The sequence below is a fragment of the Rana temporaria genome, chromosome 9, assembly GCF_905171775.1.
Source record: "Rana temporaria chromosome 9, aRanTem1.1, whole genome shotgun sequence".
NCBI lineage: Eukaryota > Metazoa > Chordata > Amphibia > Anura > Ranidae > Rana > Rana temporaria.
The window spans coordinates 52,085,867-52,103,848 of NC_053497.1; the positions used below are offsets into that span (position 1 = coordinate 52,085,867).

Sequence of the window (17,982 nt, forward strand, 5' to 3'; positions counted from 1 at the left end):
TTTGGGGGGGGGGGGCTGGAGCTCCTATTTAAACTGACCTTACACCTGTAGAATTTTGTTAATTTTCAGAACATTTGTTTGATTATCTATGAGTTAAATGGGACGATTTGACAATAGGTTTTGCCCAGAGAAAGCAAAATCAAAAGACAAGGATAGAAATTTTTGTCAAATTTACTGGCAACGAGCAGATTTCTTATCGTTAAATTTGCTGCCAGCTGAGTAAAAATTGACACACTAACGTGATAACTGAACGTAAAGTCATTCAAAATTTGTCAGCCCATGAAGGCACCATCGAATAGTCAAACATACGATTTTTATACTTTCTTGCCCAAATGTAATTCTACAAATGTAAGGCCAGCCTTAGGCCCCGTACACACGACCGAACATGTCTGCTGAAACTGTTGTGTGTACGGCCGACCGGACAAATGACCGGCGGATCGAACAGGTTTCCAGCGGACAAATGTTTCTTAGCATGCTAAGAAACATGTCCGCTGGAAGCCTGTCCGTCGGACATGTTCGGTCGTCTGTACAGACTCACGTGACATGTCCGCTCGGCCGAAAGCCCTTGCATGCGTCGAAATCATTCAACGCATGCGTGGAAGCATTGACCTTTCAGGGCCGCGCACGTCGCCGCGTCATCGTCACGGCGCGGCCACGTCACCGCGTATCCTGTACGCGGGGATTTTGGTTTGATGGTGTGTACAACCATCAGACCAAAATCCGGAGCGGACATGTCCGATGAAAACGGTCCTGCGGACCGTTTTCATCGGACTGTCCGTCCGTGTGTACGAGGCCTTAGTCTGTATGCATATGGGTGACTACTGCTTTAAAGATGTAGTGAGAGAGACAGTTTGCTACATGCAATTGCATCAATTGCTAGCAATTAAATGCGAGTCGATAGCGAGATCCATGATCACTATAGAAGAAATCGACAGTGTGCACCCAACCTTAGATAGCGGTCACTGGAACAATCCTTACTGGATGATTTCTCCTTACCTCTTCTTCTGGTGACAATGCTAACATTTTGAATTTCCCATCACTTTCTATCCCAGTGACAACAATCACACAGCAATAAAAACTTCATAGACATTCTAATCCTTCCTTACGCCATCCAAAACTTTAATTGTAAATTTCAGATTACAAGAAACTTTACTCCATTGAGGACATGTTTCCTAAAGAACAGCAGTTACAATGAGAAGAGAATAAAGTCAACTGTAAATCCAAAGTTTTAATTGGTGTATTGAGTAATGTCTTTATTAACCACCACAGCAACCACAGCAATACATTACAATAGAGAGTGCGGGATACAATCCTGCACATTATGTATAGACTATAAATTGAGTCATAAGGTGTGGCAGCTCTGCTTTATAGAGCTTATCACAGGAAACAGGAAATTATATAAAAAGCACAAATATGGTAATATTTCACATATAAACCATTGAGAGAGCAGACTGTAAATATTGTATATTTGTATTTTAGACTGCCAGTCACAGAACATTCAGCGATCATAATAAACATGCATGCTTTGATTAGCTGAACATAGGGGGTTATTTACGAAAGGCAAATCCACTTTGCACTGAAATAATATCAGCAGAGCTTCCCCTCTTTTCAGATCTACCCCTCAGATTTACAGCGACTGCACTTCCAAGAGCACTTTTAGTGCAATTTCAAGTGCACTTTACACTTGTAGTTTGCACTTATAGTGCAAAGTGGGGTTGCCTTTTTTTTTTTAAACATAGTGTACCGATTTATAAAGGAATAATGATAAATAGCTGTGAAGCATCATCCTAGCTGGCAGAAATTATTTCATTAGGTTTTCCTCTTAATTAGGGGAAGAAATCAGTCAGCTAACTTTTTCCCATGAAAATGAGTGATAGTATGTCTGTGGCCACTATGGGGTTTATTTACTAAAGCTAGCAAAAATAATCACAATTCCGCAGAGAAACCAATCAGTTTCTAACTTCAGCTTGTTTAACCACTTGCCGACTAGCCGCCGCAGTTATAATGCGGCAGGTTGGCTCGACTGCGCGAATCGGCGTAGCTGAAGGTCGGTTTGTGCTAGAGGTTCTGTGGGCGCACGCCCAATGGCCAGCAGGGGAGCCAATAAGCAGGTCCTGCGGACTCAATGTCCGCCGGCTGCCCGTAATCGCTCCCTGCAGAGACAGAACAGGGATCTGCCATAGTAAACTAGGCAGATCTCCATTCTGACAGGAAGATGGATCTGTGTGTTGTCCCAGGAAGCCCATCCCCCACACAGTTAGAAACACACTAAGGGAACTAATTTAACCCCTTGATCACCACTGATGTTAACCCCTTCCCTGCCAGTGTAATAAGTACAATGTCAGCATATTAGCTATAATAAGGCTTACCTGTAGGTACTGTAAATATCTCCTAAACCTGCACGGTTTAAGAGATATTTACCATATACGCTTGCGCCAATGTCATCGGCGCATATGCTAAGAAGAAACGGCCCTCTGTGTCGTTTCTTCACTAGCAAGTAACGTTTGCAGGTAGGTTTTCAAACACAGTATATATTTGTTGCTTGATCTGGCTGATTACAGTAGGCATGGGACACTATCTATCTTTCCTGCAGAGGTCACACTGTTTTTTTTTTTTTTACTAAAGCTAGAGAGGGCAAAACGAGTCACAATTCTGCAGAGAAACCAATCAGCTTCCAGGTTTCATTGATAAAGCTTAATTAACCACTTCAGCCCCGGAAGGATTTACCCCCTTAAAAAGGAAGTAAACCCTGATGGGTTTTACTTCCTCTTTTTTCCCCTTGCAAAGTAAAAGCATAATGGGCTAGTATGCAATGCTTTTACTTTGCAGGGGAAAAAAAGAGGAAGTAAAACCCATCAGGGTTTACTTCCTCTTTAAGGGGGTAAATCCTTATGTGGCACTTTAAAGTAGAACTATAGGCAAAGCTGACAAGCTTTCTAATCCTTCTGCACGCTGTCTAAAACAAAAACAAAAAGTTTTGCCTTGAGTTATACGTTAAAAAAAAATCTTGTCAGCAACCTTAAAAATTGGAGGCAAAAGCACAAAATAAAGTAATTCAAATGCTTATTGCAGCCTTTTTCTTTTCCATGAACAATTTTGTATTCATTCGTAATGCACTTCTGAACATGCTAGCTAATTTGACCACAAAAAAGGGTCAGTTCTCTAGCACAGCTTCCTCCCTCCTTGCACAACCTAACTATCTCCTCTTCTGGTAGTGTCTATTGTCTGAGCCGACCCAGCTCCTATATAACCTTTTATGTAGCAGAGAGGGAGGAGCAAAGGGGAATACTATAGCGCAGCCCTCAAAATTTGTGTGGACTGCCTGGGAGCAGGGGGGGGGGGGCGAACTGTCACCGCCGCCGTCTGGTCGTTCAAAGCGCGGGGATCATTACAGCTTTCAATTTAATAGCTGTGTTCCCCGCCACGCTTGTCATATACAGCCCCTCCCCCTTGTCCGGGCACTTTGATAGACAGATCACCCATCCCAGGATTGGATGGGTGATCTGTCTATCAAAGTTTCCCGGACAAGGGGGAGGGGGCTGTATATGGACGCGCGCGGCGGGGAACACAGCTATTGAATTGAAAGCTGGTTTGAACAACGTGGCGGCTCCGGCTCCTCTCCTACCCAGCACAGGTAGGCTGCAATGTGGGGGGGGACTCTGGCTGCAATGTGGGGGGGGGACTCTGGCTGCAATGTGGGGGGGGGGACTCTGGCTGCAATGTGGGGGGGGGGACTCTGGCTGCAATGTGGGGGGGGGGACTCTGGCTGCAATGTGGGGGGGGGGACTCTGGCTGCAATGTGGGGGGGGGGGGGACTCTGGCTGCAATGTGGGGGGGGGGGGACTCTGGCTGCAATGTGGGGGGGGGGACTCTGGCTGCAATGTGGGGGGGGGACTCTGGCTGCAATGTGGGGGGGGGGAACTCTGGCTGCAGTGGGGGGGGGAACTCTGGCTGCAGTGGGGGGGGGGGGGAACTCTGGCTGCAGGGGGGTGAACTCTGGCTGCAATGTAGGGGGGGGGGGGACTCTGGCTGCAATGTAGGGGGGGGGGGGAACTCTGGCTGCAATGGTGGGGGGGGAACTCTGGCTGCAATTGTGTGGGGGGATTGGATGGGTGATCTGTCTATCAAAGTTTCCCGGACAAGGGGGAGGGGGCTGTATATGGACGCGCGCGGCGGGGAACACAGCTATTGAATTGAAAGCTGGTTTGAACAACGTGGCGGCTCCGGCTCCTCTCCTACCCAGCACAGGTAGGCTGCAATGTGGGGGGGGACTCTGGCTGCAATGTGGGGGGGGGACTCTGGCTGCAATGTGGGGGGGGGGACTCTGGCTGCAATGTGGGGGGGGGGACTCTGGCTGCAATGTGGGGGGGGGGACTCTGGCTGCAATGTGGGGGGGGGGACTCTGGCTGCAATGTGGGGGGGGGGGACTCTGGCTGCAATGTGGGGGGGGGGGACTCTGGCTGCAATGTGGGGGGGGGGACTCTGGCTGCAATGTGGGGGGGGGGACTCTGGCTGCAGTGGGGGGGGGGAACTCTGGCTGCAGTGGGGGGGGGAACTCTGGCTGCAGTGGGGGGGGGGGAACTCTGGCTGCAGGGGGGTGAACTCTGGCTGCAATGTAGGGGGGGGAGAACTCTGGCTGCAATGTAGGGGGGGGAACTCTGGCTGCAATGGTGGGGGGGGAACTCTGGCTGCAATTGTGGGGGGGGGAACTCTGGCTGCAATTGTGGGGGGGGAACTCTGGCTGCAATTGTGGGGGGGGAACTCTGGCTGCAATTGTGGGGGGGGAACTCTGGCTGCAATTGTGGGGGGGGGGACTCTGGCTGCATTGTTTAATTAATAAATGCTTTACTCACCCACTATAAGAGCTTTCCTCCTTAAGATGCCACATAACAGGGCACTATCCTCCTCGTCATCTTCCTCTGGCTGAGCGAGTGGAGGAACGGGGACCTCAGGCTCATCACAGGGACCATACTCTGCCAGCAGACAGCTCTCAGATGGATACTCAAAGGTGCGTTCAAGCTCCGCCTCAGGAAAAGAGATGTTCATCTAGAAGAGAAAAAGACAAACAGAAGATCATTGAGTTTCGTATATCAGCTAATCTTATATTGGCAGCTTTGCAAGATTTACAAATTGAAGCATAATTGTGAATAGGTGATATTTAGATTTTTTTCCAACTGTCCTGGCATTAGCAACGATAAAAAAAAAAAAGTTTTGCTTACATTAGAGTTCTACTTTAAAGGCCAATTCTAGTCCCCCCTCCCCCAGCATGTACTTTTATTTTAATAATTACCATCATTCAGACAGTGCCGATCCTGATCTCCCTAGGGCCCTAAGCAAAATGACACGCTGCCGACAGTGACATGTCACATTAAAAATTAAAGTTGAGAAGCGGGGGGAGGGGGTGTTCTGCTGTCAGAAATTACATCTTACATTAAAGCAGTGTTTCTCAATTCCAGTCCTCAGGCCCCCCCAACAGGTCAGGTTTTCAGGATTTCCCTCAGATGAAAAGGCTGTGGTGATTACTAAGGCAGTGAAACTGATCAAATCACCTGTGCAAAATAATGGAAATCCTGAAAACCTGACCTGTTGGGGGGGCCTGAGGACTGGAATTGAGAAACACTGCATTAAAGTAAGAAACGGGGGGTGCTGACTTCTTACCTCTTCTCCCATGCAGCCAGCGAGTTGAGAAGCAGGGGGAGGGGCAAAAAATTACTTCTCACCAGGCAGGGCCTCTAGTAATTTGGGGGGCCCTCCGCAGCTTTGCGGGGCCCTAAGCAGCTTGCATAGTGAGCCTATAGGGTGGTTTGGCCCTGCATTCAGATGTCTTTTGGTCAAGTGATGTGCAGGGCAGCTCTCTATAATCCACAGGGTTGTGCGGATGGAGGTCAGAACTGCTCTCTGCATCATTATACTGTGAGTACAACCCCAGGGGGTGGGTCCCTGACACCCAACACTCACAGGAAGTAGGATGAATGATGCTGGATGTCATTGAAAATTGATTTTTTTATTTCTACTGGTGTAGGGCTAATAAAAAAAAAAAAATTCCAGACAAACAGTTTAAATCATAATTACAAGCATAATGCACCGCTGCTTACTTACTTTGATGAAACCCCTAAGGTAGCAGCCATTACTCCAGTGGGATACTGTTGCCTTTTTGTGCAATACAATTTTATCAAAGTAAATCTGGCCATAGCAGGCACCCAAGTTGATCGATTGTACCCATTTTGATCCAGGACTTTACAAGCGATCACAGTGTTCTCCCAGCAGGGGCGGCTTCCCCCGCTGGGAGAACACAATGGCTCCGCATGAGAAAATCACTCTGTCTATGGCTGGCTTTAGTAAGCAGCAGTTCAACAGCCTTTATTTTTAATTATGCATTTTGCAATAGTGCAACATCTCTCAGCTAGGCCTTGGCCACCCACCACTGGTCCTCGAACAAACTGCTCAATAGGAGCCCAGAGCGGTGCTAATATTGGTTCCTTAGACTTGCAAACCTAATAAATAAAATGGTCAAAATTAATAGTTTGCTTTAAAGTTTTGATTGACTGAGCTTTATGTGTCAAATTGCAGCAAGCTTCTTCTATCAAACTTTTCTCATGAATTGCCTGATACCAATAAACCATAGCCATCACCGAGTCAACACCCTTCTAGTAAAAGAACGACGAATATCTCAGAGACACATAAAAGTCCTTAGTAACTTTTTTATTACCTTAGTAACTTTTAGTAAATCTGAGGTGGAGGATTTGTGCTAGGAGGGGGGATTGGGGAGGTAGAGGTGTAAATTAAATACTTCTGCTTGGGGGAGATTTCAGCAGGGAGGTGGATTTGTACTGGTAAGCGGGGGAATTTATGCTTAGGGGGTAAGCATGCAGATTACTGCTCAACTGTATTGGGAGGGAGGGTATTTTTGCTGACACATAATGCTCATACATCTTGAGGGGGGAAGGGGTGCCGTTTGGCAAATTCACCCCGAGCTCTATATAACCTTGTCCTGGCACAGGAGATAATCCTCTAACAATGTATAATGTGTGTACAGACCCCAAAAGGAGGAAGACCTGAACCTTGAATCAGCTTAGAGGGTCCTTTCACATGGGCTCCGCATATCCCAGCTGAGCAGGCAGATGACAGGTCTGCCTCCGCTTACTGTGCAGAGACAGACCTGTCAGAGTCCCGCTCTCCCCTATGGGGAGATCGGATGAAAATGGACCGCCTGTCCATTTTCACCTGATCCACAAGACGGATGGAAAATAGGGTCACCATCCGTCTGGTTTTGGCAGAGAAGATCGGATATCAGTAAGTGTCACAGGTGGGGTTGCAACGGATCACAGTTGATCCGTGATCCGAACGGGTCACCCCCTTCGGATCGGAACACACTGTGATCCGCGGATTGCCACGGCTCCGGAGCTAGGCCGAAGCTGCGGCCTTTCCTAATGTTACGGCCGCGGCTCCGGAGCTAGGCCGAAGTGTTATAAAAAGTTTAACAATGGTAGCTATATTCAAGCCAGTCATGTGACTCCCGTCTGCTCCGCTACTCCGATCCATGGCTACAGCGGGAGGCGCCGAGCAGCCACGTGACCTCCCTGGCTGACATCAGGAGATCTCGGCCCCTCCCGCAGTAGCCCTGATCTGAGTAGAAGAGCGGCCGAAAGCCACGTGGCCGGCCTGTATATAGCTGAGAAAAAGGCATCATTCAAAAAAAAAAAAAACACTTACAGACTGCATTATCCCTAGATAAAACAGAGGGGCTGCCAGTAAATCTTTTTCTCAAAAGGTAACAACCACTTTAAGTCTATCCAAAACTGGATTTGTGTTTTAAGCAGCCTTTTTGCAGTGCAGGCCAGTCTACTATGCAATATGGATTGGCAGATGGGGTGCATGTAGGGATGTCAGCCTGGAAACACATTTCCTTGAAACCAAAAATGCAACTGGGAGTGATATTAGCAGCAGGGGCTGAGTGGCGGTGAAAGACAAAAAGGATGTTTGGTTAACAGTATGTCATGTGCAGTCTAAAAATGTACAGTGGCTGAAGTTTTCAAGTTGGTATATGGCAAGGTTGCATTGTGTACACCCCGATGAGACTTCAAAATCAGTTGTAGTTCTTTTTTACTTTTATTTAGGTATGCGGTGGTGCAAAACCGGACATGGGAAAAAACCCTGCAAGTGAACAAAAAGAGTGCATGTGAAACACTCACACTAAAAAGTGCACTGTGTTTTAGTCCACCCCCCGAACGAGTAGGATCTCAACCCTGTTCCCTGGGGTGCAAGGCTCCTGACCGGGACAAAATTCTTATTGAATGCCCAAGGTGATTGTGAGTCTCTGACTATGAAAGGGTTAAGGGTGGTAATCACAGCTAATCTAAATTGGATGTGTTCATAACCAGATTATGTCATTAGGGGTCATTGAGGAGAGACAGGCTGGGGGTGGATCAGGTGATCTCTGTCCAGGAAAGGAGGGCGAGGTGTGCAGGTGGAGATAACGGTGAAAGAACTGTACAATACAAGAATGATTGCGTTTAGTAAACGAGCTATGTCCTTCCGCTGTACAAAGCCATTACAGCGGCACTTTCATATCCTCTTGTAGTTCGGTTAATAAAAGAGTTTATTTTCTCGTCTCCAGCCTGCAGTTCTCTATCATTCTCTCTATGCATTGTCCACCAATAATCTCTAGCTCTCTCTCAAGGGGATTTCCAGACTTCTGTCACATCCCCCTCTGGCCTCACCCAGCTGTCTCTCTTCCTCTCTGACCCCAGATGTCACGAGCCTTCTCCTCTGCAAAGCCACAGTCTCCGCCCCCCTCTTTCCTAAACTGACTCATCTACTAATTCTTCACTAAACTGACTTGGAGATCACCTTCCACTGTCTGAAAATTATACCCCTATTTATTAATATTACCAAAAAATATAAAAAATAAATAAAAAAGGAATAGGAAATGCAAAGCATGAATACATACATTGCACAAACTTTGCTTGACCACTCCCACCCTCAGCTACATTCTTTTGATAATCTGGAATGAAATCTTACTTCAGGGCTGCAGTAAGAAAAGATCATCCTTATGTTCCAACCTGATGGGAAATCTCTGTGCGAGTTACCGCTGGTGTAAAAAGACTAAGCGGTTAGCGTGTACGTTAACTCACTGGCCAAGCCAAAGAGAACTCAGCAGTTGGTCCACGCTAGGCCAGATGTCTTGTCAGCTGATGGTGAGAAATAAGCTCATCTGCAGCTTAGACGTAGATCAGTGTCCCCATAAATATACAAAGATTACATACTCTTTAAAATGTGCATATGTTAACCACCTAAGGACCGAACCTCTTTCTGAGATTTGGGGTTTTCGAGTTAAAAACTGGTTCTTTTCTTTTTGCTAAAAAATTACTTAGAACCCACAAACATTAGTACCTAGATTCACGTAGGGCGGCGTATGTTTGAGCAGGCGTAGCGTATCGTATTTACGCTATGCCGCCGCAAGTTAGAGAGGCAAGTGATGTATTCGCAAAGCACTTGCGTCCTAAGTTACGGCGGCGTAGCGTAAATGTGCCGGCGTAAGCGCGCCTAATTCAAATTGGGGAGAGGTGGGCGTGTTTTATATTAATAAGGCATGACCCCACGTAATTGACGTTTTGAACGTACGGCGCATGCGCCGTCCATGGACGTAACCCAGTGCGCATGCTCCAAATTACGCCGCAAAGACTCATTGGTTTCGACGTGAACGTAAATTACGGCCAGCGCCATTCACGGACGACTTACGCAAACGAGGTAAAAATTTCAAAATTCAACGCGGTTCCGACGTCCATACTTAACATTGGCTGCGCCATCTTTTTGGTGGTTTATCTTTACGCCTGAAAACGCCTTACGTAAACGGCGTATCTTTACTGCGACGGGCAAGCGTACATTCGTGAATAGGCGTATCTCGCTGATTCACGCATTCTAGGGGAAAATCTGCGTACACGCCCCTAGCAGCCAGCGTAAACAGACAGCTACGATACGACGGCGCCGGTGGTCGTATCTTAGCTACATTTAAGCGTATCTCAATTTGAGAATACGCTTAAATATACGACGGCGCAGATTCTGAGTTACGACGGCGTATCTACTGATACGCCGCGTTTCTCTCCCTGAATCTGGCTATATATATTTTGTTTCTAACACCCTAGAGAATAAAATGGCGGTCGTTGCAATACTTTTTGCCACACCCTATTTGCGCAGCGGTCTTACAAGCCCACTTTTTTTTGAAAAAATAAAATTTGAATAATAATAAAAAAAAAAAATTAGCCCAATTTATTTTTATATTGTGAAAGATGATGTTATGCCGAGTAAATCGTGGAATGCCCTTAAAAATCTCCAAAGACAACATTTAAAAAAATTCAACAGGTTGCATGTTTTGAGTTACAGAGGAGGTCTAGTGCTAGAATTATTGCTCTCGCTCTAACGATCGCAGCGATACCTCACGTGTGGTTTGAACACCGTTTTCATATGCAGGTGCTACTCACGTATGCTTTCACTTCTGCACGCGACCTCGGCGGGACAGGGCGCGTTTACATATTGTTTCTTTATTTTACCTTTTTAGTTTACATTTTTACACTCTTCTTTTAAAAAAAAAATTGTGTCCCTTGTATTCCTATTACAAAGAAACATTCCTTGTAATAGAAAAAACGCATGACAGGACCTCTTAAATATGAGATCTGGGGTCAAAAAGACCTCAGATCTCAAATTTACACAAAAATGCAATAAAAACATTTTTTTATGTAATTTAAAAAAAAAAGGCCCTTTAAGAGCTATGGGTGGAAGTGATGTTTTGACAGCTTCTGCCTTGTAATGATATGGAAACGGTTGGGGGCCATCTTTCCCTCACTCATCTCCATGCCAAGCCAGGAGAAGGATCCGGTCACATCCGCCACTATCGTTGGCTCCAGTAAGCGGCGAAGGGCACGGGAGAGATGCGGGAGGTGGGGACCTCTCCTGCTGCCAATAAAAGTGGTCTTGCGGCAAATGCGCTGCAGAGACCACTTTTATCTTGAAGCGGACCACCCGCTGAAGAAGAGGATACCGGGGTTATGGCAGCCAGGTAATGATTAAGCACAAGATGTTTGTGTGAAACGCGTCTACGTGACCTCGTGTTGGTGTCTTTGGTGTTATCACTTTGAACAATACAGGAAATCGGAATTCCTGGATGTGCAGCCATTTCTTTTCTCATAAGCTCCTCAAATGCAAGGACTGAAGTGAATATATGTCTAATAATAATTGGGGTCCATGCACACAGGGCTTTAAAAAAATTGCAGTTCTTTTGGCATAAACAAACGGTCATATAGAGCATTTTTGTACAAGCGTTTTTTTTTCTGCCAGAAAACTTGTTGTATTCTCCTGGCAGGGGGAGCCCCATACATGGTACAAATCTCGGATGGTTCCTGCTGAACCAACAGCCATCTATGGCTGGCTTTACTCCAGGCTGAGGAACAGGGTGGTAAAAGGAAAAAAGTTCTCTTATCTCCTCCCATGCTCTTCCCCAGAGCCTTGCCTATCTTTTGGAACGCTCTACCTCAATCTATTAGGTTATCGCCTACTCTGGCCACCTTTACAAGATCCCCAAAAACTCATCTCTTCAGGGAAGCCTATCTTGCCCCAACAGCTGTACTTTTAATTCTTCCATAAACTCATCCCCCACAGTTATTACCTTTTGTACCACTTGCCCAACCCTATAAGATTGTAGACTCTTTATGAGAAGAGCTCTACTAACCTTCTTGTATTTTATTTTATTGTAACTGTACCGTCCCTTTAGATTTTAAAAACACCAACTGTTTGTGCTATAAAAATCCTGTATTATTATAATAAAAAAAATATATATAATAATAATAATAATAATAATAATAATATACTTCTAGGGAGGTTTGCCATTAAGTAACCCAACGCAGGCAAAATACAGGTTCACTTTTAGGGTCAATTTATGTAACTGAATTTCTGCTTGAAATCAATGGCAATGCATCGCAACACATGCTTCATAAAGCACACAAATATGTAACAGTGTGCATCATTGTGCTCCATGGTGCGTTTTGACATTAAATACATTCTATCACACATTGAAAACGCACAACAACATGCACTTTAATCCCTTTCAAATTATAAAAAATTAAAAGGGTAAAATGCCTAGATGTATATCGTCTTGAGTCTTTTTTATTTTTCTTAATCTGTCTGCCCCTATTGCTTTCCTTCTGTCCTTTGCTTCGCCCCTCCTGATCCCTTTACAAGTGTGTTTTTATATCCTTTAGCCTAGGTTCACACTGCTGCGAATTCAAAATCGCGGTAAAATGCGTGATTTTACCGCGATTTCGCGGCTGCGATTTTGCCGCGATTTCGGCCGCAATTAAATGTAAATCGCGGCCCGAAATCGCAAAAAGTAGTACAGGAACTACTCTTTGAAATCGCAGATGCAGCGTCGCACTGATTAGGACAGTGCCATTGCCGACAATTGCCGCCGATTTGACATGTCAAATCGCATCTCAAATCGTTCCAAATCGTACCCAGTGTGAACCAGGGCTCAGTCTGTCAGCTGTTTTTTCCTTCCCTTCCTTTACTCTAGGGGGAAAAGTTACCAAATAACAAAAATGTTTCAAACACAAATATACAAAAAAGTATTACATAAGCAGAGCAATGGATAACTTTGTATTTCACCTATAAAAGGAGAGTGGGGAAATCAGTATAATCACTTTTGCAGTGAAAAGGTGAATCAATCATAAATTGTTCTGCTACTTGGTAATGGCTTAATAGCTACCATACATGGCCTGGCATTTGCATGAGATGAGCATAAGGTGTCACACCAATATTAAAGACTTGTTCTCATGGACATACTTAAAGGAGTTGTAAAGGAAAAACTTTTTTTTGCTGACAGGACTATTTAAAGGGTATAGAAACATAATAGTTAACTGATTCCTTTTAAAAATGATTAAAATAGATAAAAATCAATCATATAATGTACCTACAGTTTCAGTTTCATTTTTGCATGCTGTTTCCTGCTTCTGTGATATACAGAGACACAGAGCCAATACAGGGCAGTGATGGTTTGTAAAACAAAACTGATTGGTGTTGAGGGGTTTGAGGCTGGGTTCACACTACTACACTACTTTCATCCTACTTTGCTCTGCTACATTGGTCCTACATCCATCCTACTTTCATGAACAGGATACTACTTTGGTCCGACTTCAATGATGTTCAATGGGTTGAAGTAGGATCAATGTAGCACCAAAGTAGTACAGGGAGCATTTTCAAAGTCGGACCGACTTGTGTAGGACCAGTTAAGACAGCTCTCATAGGGAAACATTGATTTTCACACGTCATGCTACATGAGGCTCCCAATGTAGGACCGTTTGTCGGACAAGTGTGAACCCAGCCTCAGACACACAGTAATCACACCTCCTTGATTAGTGACCACAGAGAGAAAGCTCCCATTACTTTTTTCATCAGGAAACAGACAACCAGGAAGTGTTCAGAACAGAGAAGGATTACAGCAACATCAGAGCAAAAACGAACAATGAGGACATGAAACCAGGACTGCAGTAAGGTAAAGGAAGCTATTTAGCTAAAAAAAAAATCCTTTAGTGACTCTTTACTTAAGTGTATGCCGATGCAAGGGCTGTGTTTGTACAAGTGTTCAGTGCATCCCTAGGCAGGCAGTCCTATTCATGTCGATTGTGACGCAGCAGCTGCATGGACACAGCTGCTGCTCCCAATTTGACATGCATGTGGGTGTAGGTCCCCGAACGCACACTGTCAAATTGGGAACAGCAGTAGCTAATGGTAGCATTCTGTGTTGGATGCAGAGTTCTGATAATGGGTCTTTTTTCACATACTTCCTCAATGTCTGAGAGGATGTTCATTTGTGTTCCTGTCTTGTTCAATTGTTTTTGCGCTTGCAGCCATACAGCTGAGAGATCGATGTAATGTCTCCAGCATGATGCACACAGCCTTACTGTATTTCCACTATACATTTATTTATACATATATAGCCAGATTCAGAGAGAGTTACGCCGGCATATCAGTAGATACGCCGTCGTAACTCTGAATCTGCGCCGTCGTAAATTTAAGTGTATTCTCAAATTGAGATACACTTAAATCTAGCTAAGATACGACCGCTTGCGCCGTCGTATCCTAGCTGTCTATTTACGCCGGCCGCTAGGGGCGTGTACGCTGATTTACGCCTAGAATGCGTAAATTAGTGAGACACGCCTATTCACGAACGTACGCCCGGCCGTCGTAGTAAAGATACGCCGTTTACGTAAGCTGTTTTCAGGCCTAAAGATATTCCACCAAAAAGATGGCGCAGCCAATGTTAAGTATGGACGTCAGACCCGCGTCAAATTTTACCATTTTTACGTCGTTTGCTTAAGTCATCCGTGAATGGGGCTGGGCATAATTTACGTTCACGTCAAAACCAATAAGTCTTTGCGGCGTAATTTGGAGCATGCGCACTGGGATATGGCCACGGACGGCGCATGCACCGTTCGTAAAAAACGTCAATCACGTCGGGTCACCATTCATTAGCATAAAACACGCCCACCTCTTCACAATTTGAATTAGGCACGCCGTGAATGGGGCTGGGCGTAATCACGTCAGGTCACGATTCATTAGCATAAAACACGCCCACCTCTTCACAATTTGAATTAGCCGTGCCGTGAATGGGGCTGGGCGTAATTTACGTTCACGTCGAAACCAATAAGTCTTTGCGGCGTAATTTGGAGCATGCGCACTGGGATATGGCCACGGACGGCGCATGCGCCGTTCGTAAAAAACGTCAATCACGTCGGGTCACGATTCATTAGCAAAAAACACGCCCGCCTCTTCACAATTTGAATTAGGCGCGCTTAGGCCGGCACATTTACGCTACGCCGCCGTAACTTAGGACGCAAGTGCTTTGTGAATACAGCACTTGCCTCTCTAACTTACGACGGCGTAGCGTATATGAGATACGCTACGCCTGCCTAACATTAAGCTCATCTACCTGAATGCAGCTAATAGTTTTATAAATATGCACATTCTCTTGTATGGATGGTTTTACGGGTGCTATACATTTCTCCGGTTTGCTTTGAATTACTAAGGTGTACAACGGTCTGTCATTTCTCTCTGCAAAATGAAAATAAAGAATTTATTTAAAAGATAAAAATAAATTAGGAACAGCCGCTGCATCTTAATTGACATAAATGGGACTGCCTGCATGGAGATGCAGGAACATCCGTTAGGATAAAAAATACTTTAAAACGGAAAACAAAAGCCACACAAAAACCCTAATGTGTCCACTCAAACTTGCATATGGAAGGCTAAATCCAAAAGGTTTCCATTATTTTTAATATAAGGAGGCTTCAGAATTTCCAAGGAATGTGAATCATTACCCATTGTGTTATCAGAGAGTAAATATTTGGTAGCGGCACCTAATGGATCAGTTCCAATCCAACAGTTAACAGAAAAAAAATCTTTGTTCATTGTATGCAATGTCTATTTAATCACTGGGATCAATAATTGAATATAAATGAGATTGAAGATTTGGTGTGCATAGATCTTTATCCATCAGGTACAGTGAAAGATGGTATCATCCAACCATTCTGGCTATCTCTCATAGGGGGTAATGAGGGTAGACTTCGCCATCTATGTATTCTTCTACAGTAATACTTATACCAAAACCCGATAAGGACCCCACTGACTGTGCCTCCTCCCGTCCAATTTCCCTACTCAGTATAGACTAGAAGATGCTTGCGAAAATTCTGGCCAAACGTCTTAAATCTGTAATTCTCAGCATTATCCACCCAGATTAAACTGGCTTTATGCCAGGGAAGTCCACATCTATAAATATTCAAAGGACACCGCTAATTGGACAACTTAGAAAATATTTACCCGAGTCTAGTGATTTGGCTTCACTGGACATGGCTAAAGCCTATGGATCAATAGAGTGGCCATTCTTATAATAAAGACAATAGAGGCATTCTTCCCTTATCTACTAACAATTTATTTTGTTTGCTTCCCCACTTGAGAGATTTTCTGTTTCTACAGGGAGGGAAAAAAAGTATTCGATCCCCTGCTGATTTTGTATGTTTGCCCACTGACAAAGAAATGATCAGTCTATAATTTTAATGGCAGGTTTATTAACAGTAAGAGACAGAAGAAAAAAAATACAAATCTGATTGATTGCTTCTGTGGACAGGTGTCTTTTATACAGGTAACAAGCTGAGATTAGGAGCACTCCCTTTAAGAGAGTGCTCCTAATCTCAGCTCATTTCCTGTATAGAAGTCACCTGGGAGCCGGAAATCTTGCTGATTAATAGGGGATCAAATACTTATTTCACTTATTAAAATGCAAGTCAATTTATAACTTTTTTGCAATGCGTTTTTCTGGATATTTTTGTTGTTATTCTGTCTCTCACAGTTAAAATAAACCTACCTAAAATAAAATTATAGACTGATCATTTCTTTGTGAGTGGGCAAACGAACAAAAATCTGCAGGGGATCAAATACTTTTTTCCTTCACTGTATCTGTTCTGACAGGGGGTGAGGGAAAATCTCCCAAAAAGGAATACTGATGGTAATAAAACATTGAGGCTGGGTCCACACTGCAGCACGCTCCGGCTCACAGCCAAGAGTCCGATGCTCTCCATTCACCATTTCAGGTCCAATTTCAGCCCGAATTTTGTGTTGAATTCGGACCTGAAACCAACCAAAAGATGCAGAGGGCTCCTGTGCAATTTGCACCCGGAGCTGCTGCGGGGATGTGTGAACCCGGCTCCATACAATCTCCTGCTATGCGAATTGGATGTGGAGAAAACCACATCCAATTCAAATAGTGTGAACCCAGCCTAATATAGGGCTTCACCTTTACCCACTCTGTCTAAAACAAACCAACCAAACAGATTTGCTGGAGTTCACTTTGGCATATCGAAGAGAGGACAGCACGTGTGTGTATGTATGAGGTCACCTGGCTCATTGCCTCGCTCATGCAGACATGAGAACCAAGTACTCCTGTTTTGTGTCTAAGCCCCAACCATTAGAATTACATTCACAGGACTGAACACAAAAAGGGGAGTTGTGCAACTCTCCCTATACACAGAACACTATTCAATATTAAGAGATCCCCGAAAACATAGCTCTCCAGGGAGGTGTATTATATTTCCTAATCATTTATTACAGCAATTTGCAAGTCATTTGTTCCCTCAGTCTTTCACACTAATGCATGATATTCCATCCTCTCCACTTACCGGAGACCATTCATAGTCTAGGCTCACGATTAACCCCTTCCCACTTGGTGTATGCATATATCTGGCAGCACAGCGGTGGGCTTTATGTAGTGCTGCCACATATATGCACACAGGTCGTGACACTATATTGTGCTGGGAGTGCCCTCAATCGCGCTTCCCTGGCACTGTACCTGCATGCTGTCACACTAGGAGGGGCGATAGATTACTGTTCCTCCTGAGCGCCAACACTGGGTATTTTGGGGGCAGCAGAGGAAGGAGCAGTAAAGTAGTGCTGGTGAGGCAAGTATTAGGTGATCAGGAGGTGGCCTTACACAACACAGTCTCTTTAAAATAATACTGCCACCCCTACCCCAAAAAAAAAACTCAGAATGATGCCCCCTGCAAAAGGAGAGGTATCATATCTACCTCTTTGGCTGCATTCACACCTGGGCATTTTGAACCGCGGGCAGATTTACCACAATTCTGCCCACGATTTCAAAATGCCTAGGTCTGAATAACAAATTTCACAACGCACATTTCAGATGCCATTCATTTGAATGGCACCCAATAATGGAGTGTGGTTCTGCCACGATTGTCCTGCGATAAATCGTGCTGCAATTGCAGAAAACCGCATTGCGTGAAGCTTGTCGCCCAAAATAAGTTTAGAAGCTTTTTTTAGGCGACATGCTTCAAGCGATGCGGTTTCCAAGGCGATTGATCGTGTGACAATCGCAGCAGATCCGCACCGCGTTTTTATGTGCCATTCAAATGAATCGCAACT

General features: G+C 44.8%; 1 protein-coding gene across 1 annotated transcript in view; it reads right to left on the bottom strand.

Annotated features, from left to right (window-relative positions):
• Positions 1-17,982, bottom strand: part of PPP1R18 (protein phosphatase 1 regulatory subunit 18) — a 57,439-nt gene that overhangs the window by 4,526 nt on the left and 34,931 nt on the right. Inside the window, exon 3 of the mRNA XM_040323450.1 lies at positions 4,854-5,046. Within this exon, the coding sequence (XP_040179384.1) occupies positions 4,854-5,046 (193 nt within the window). The remainder of the gene's footprint in view (positions 1-4,853; positions 5,047-17,982) is intronic.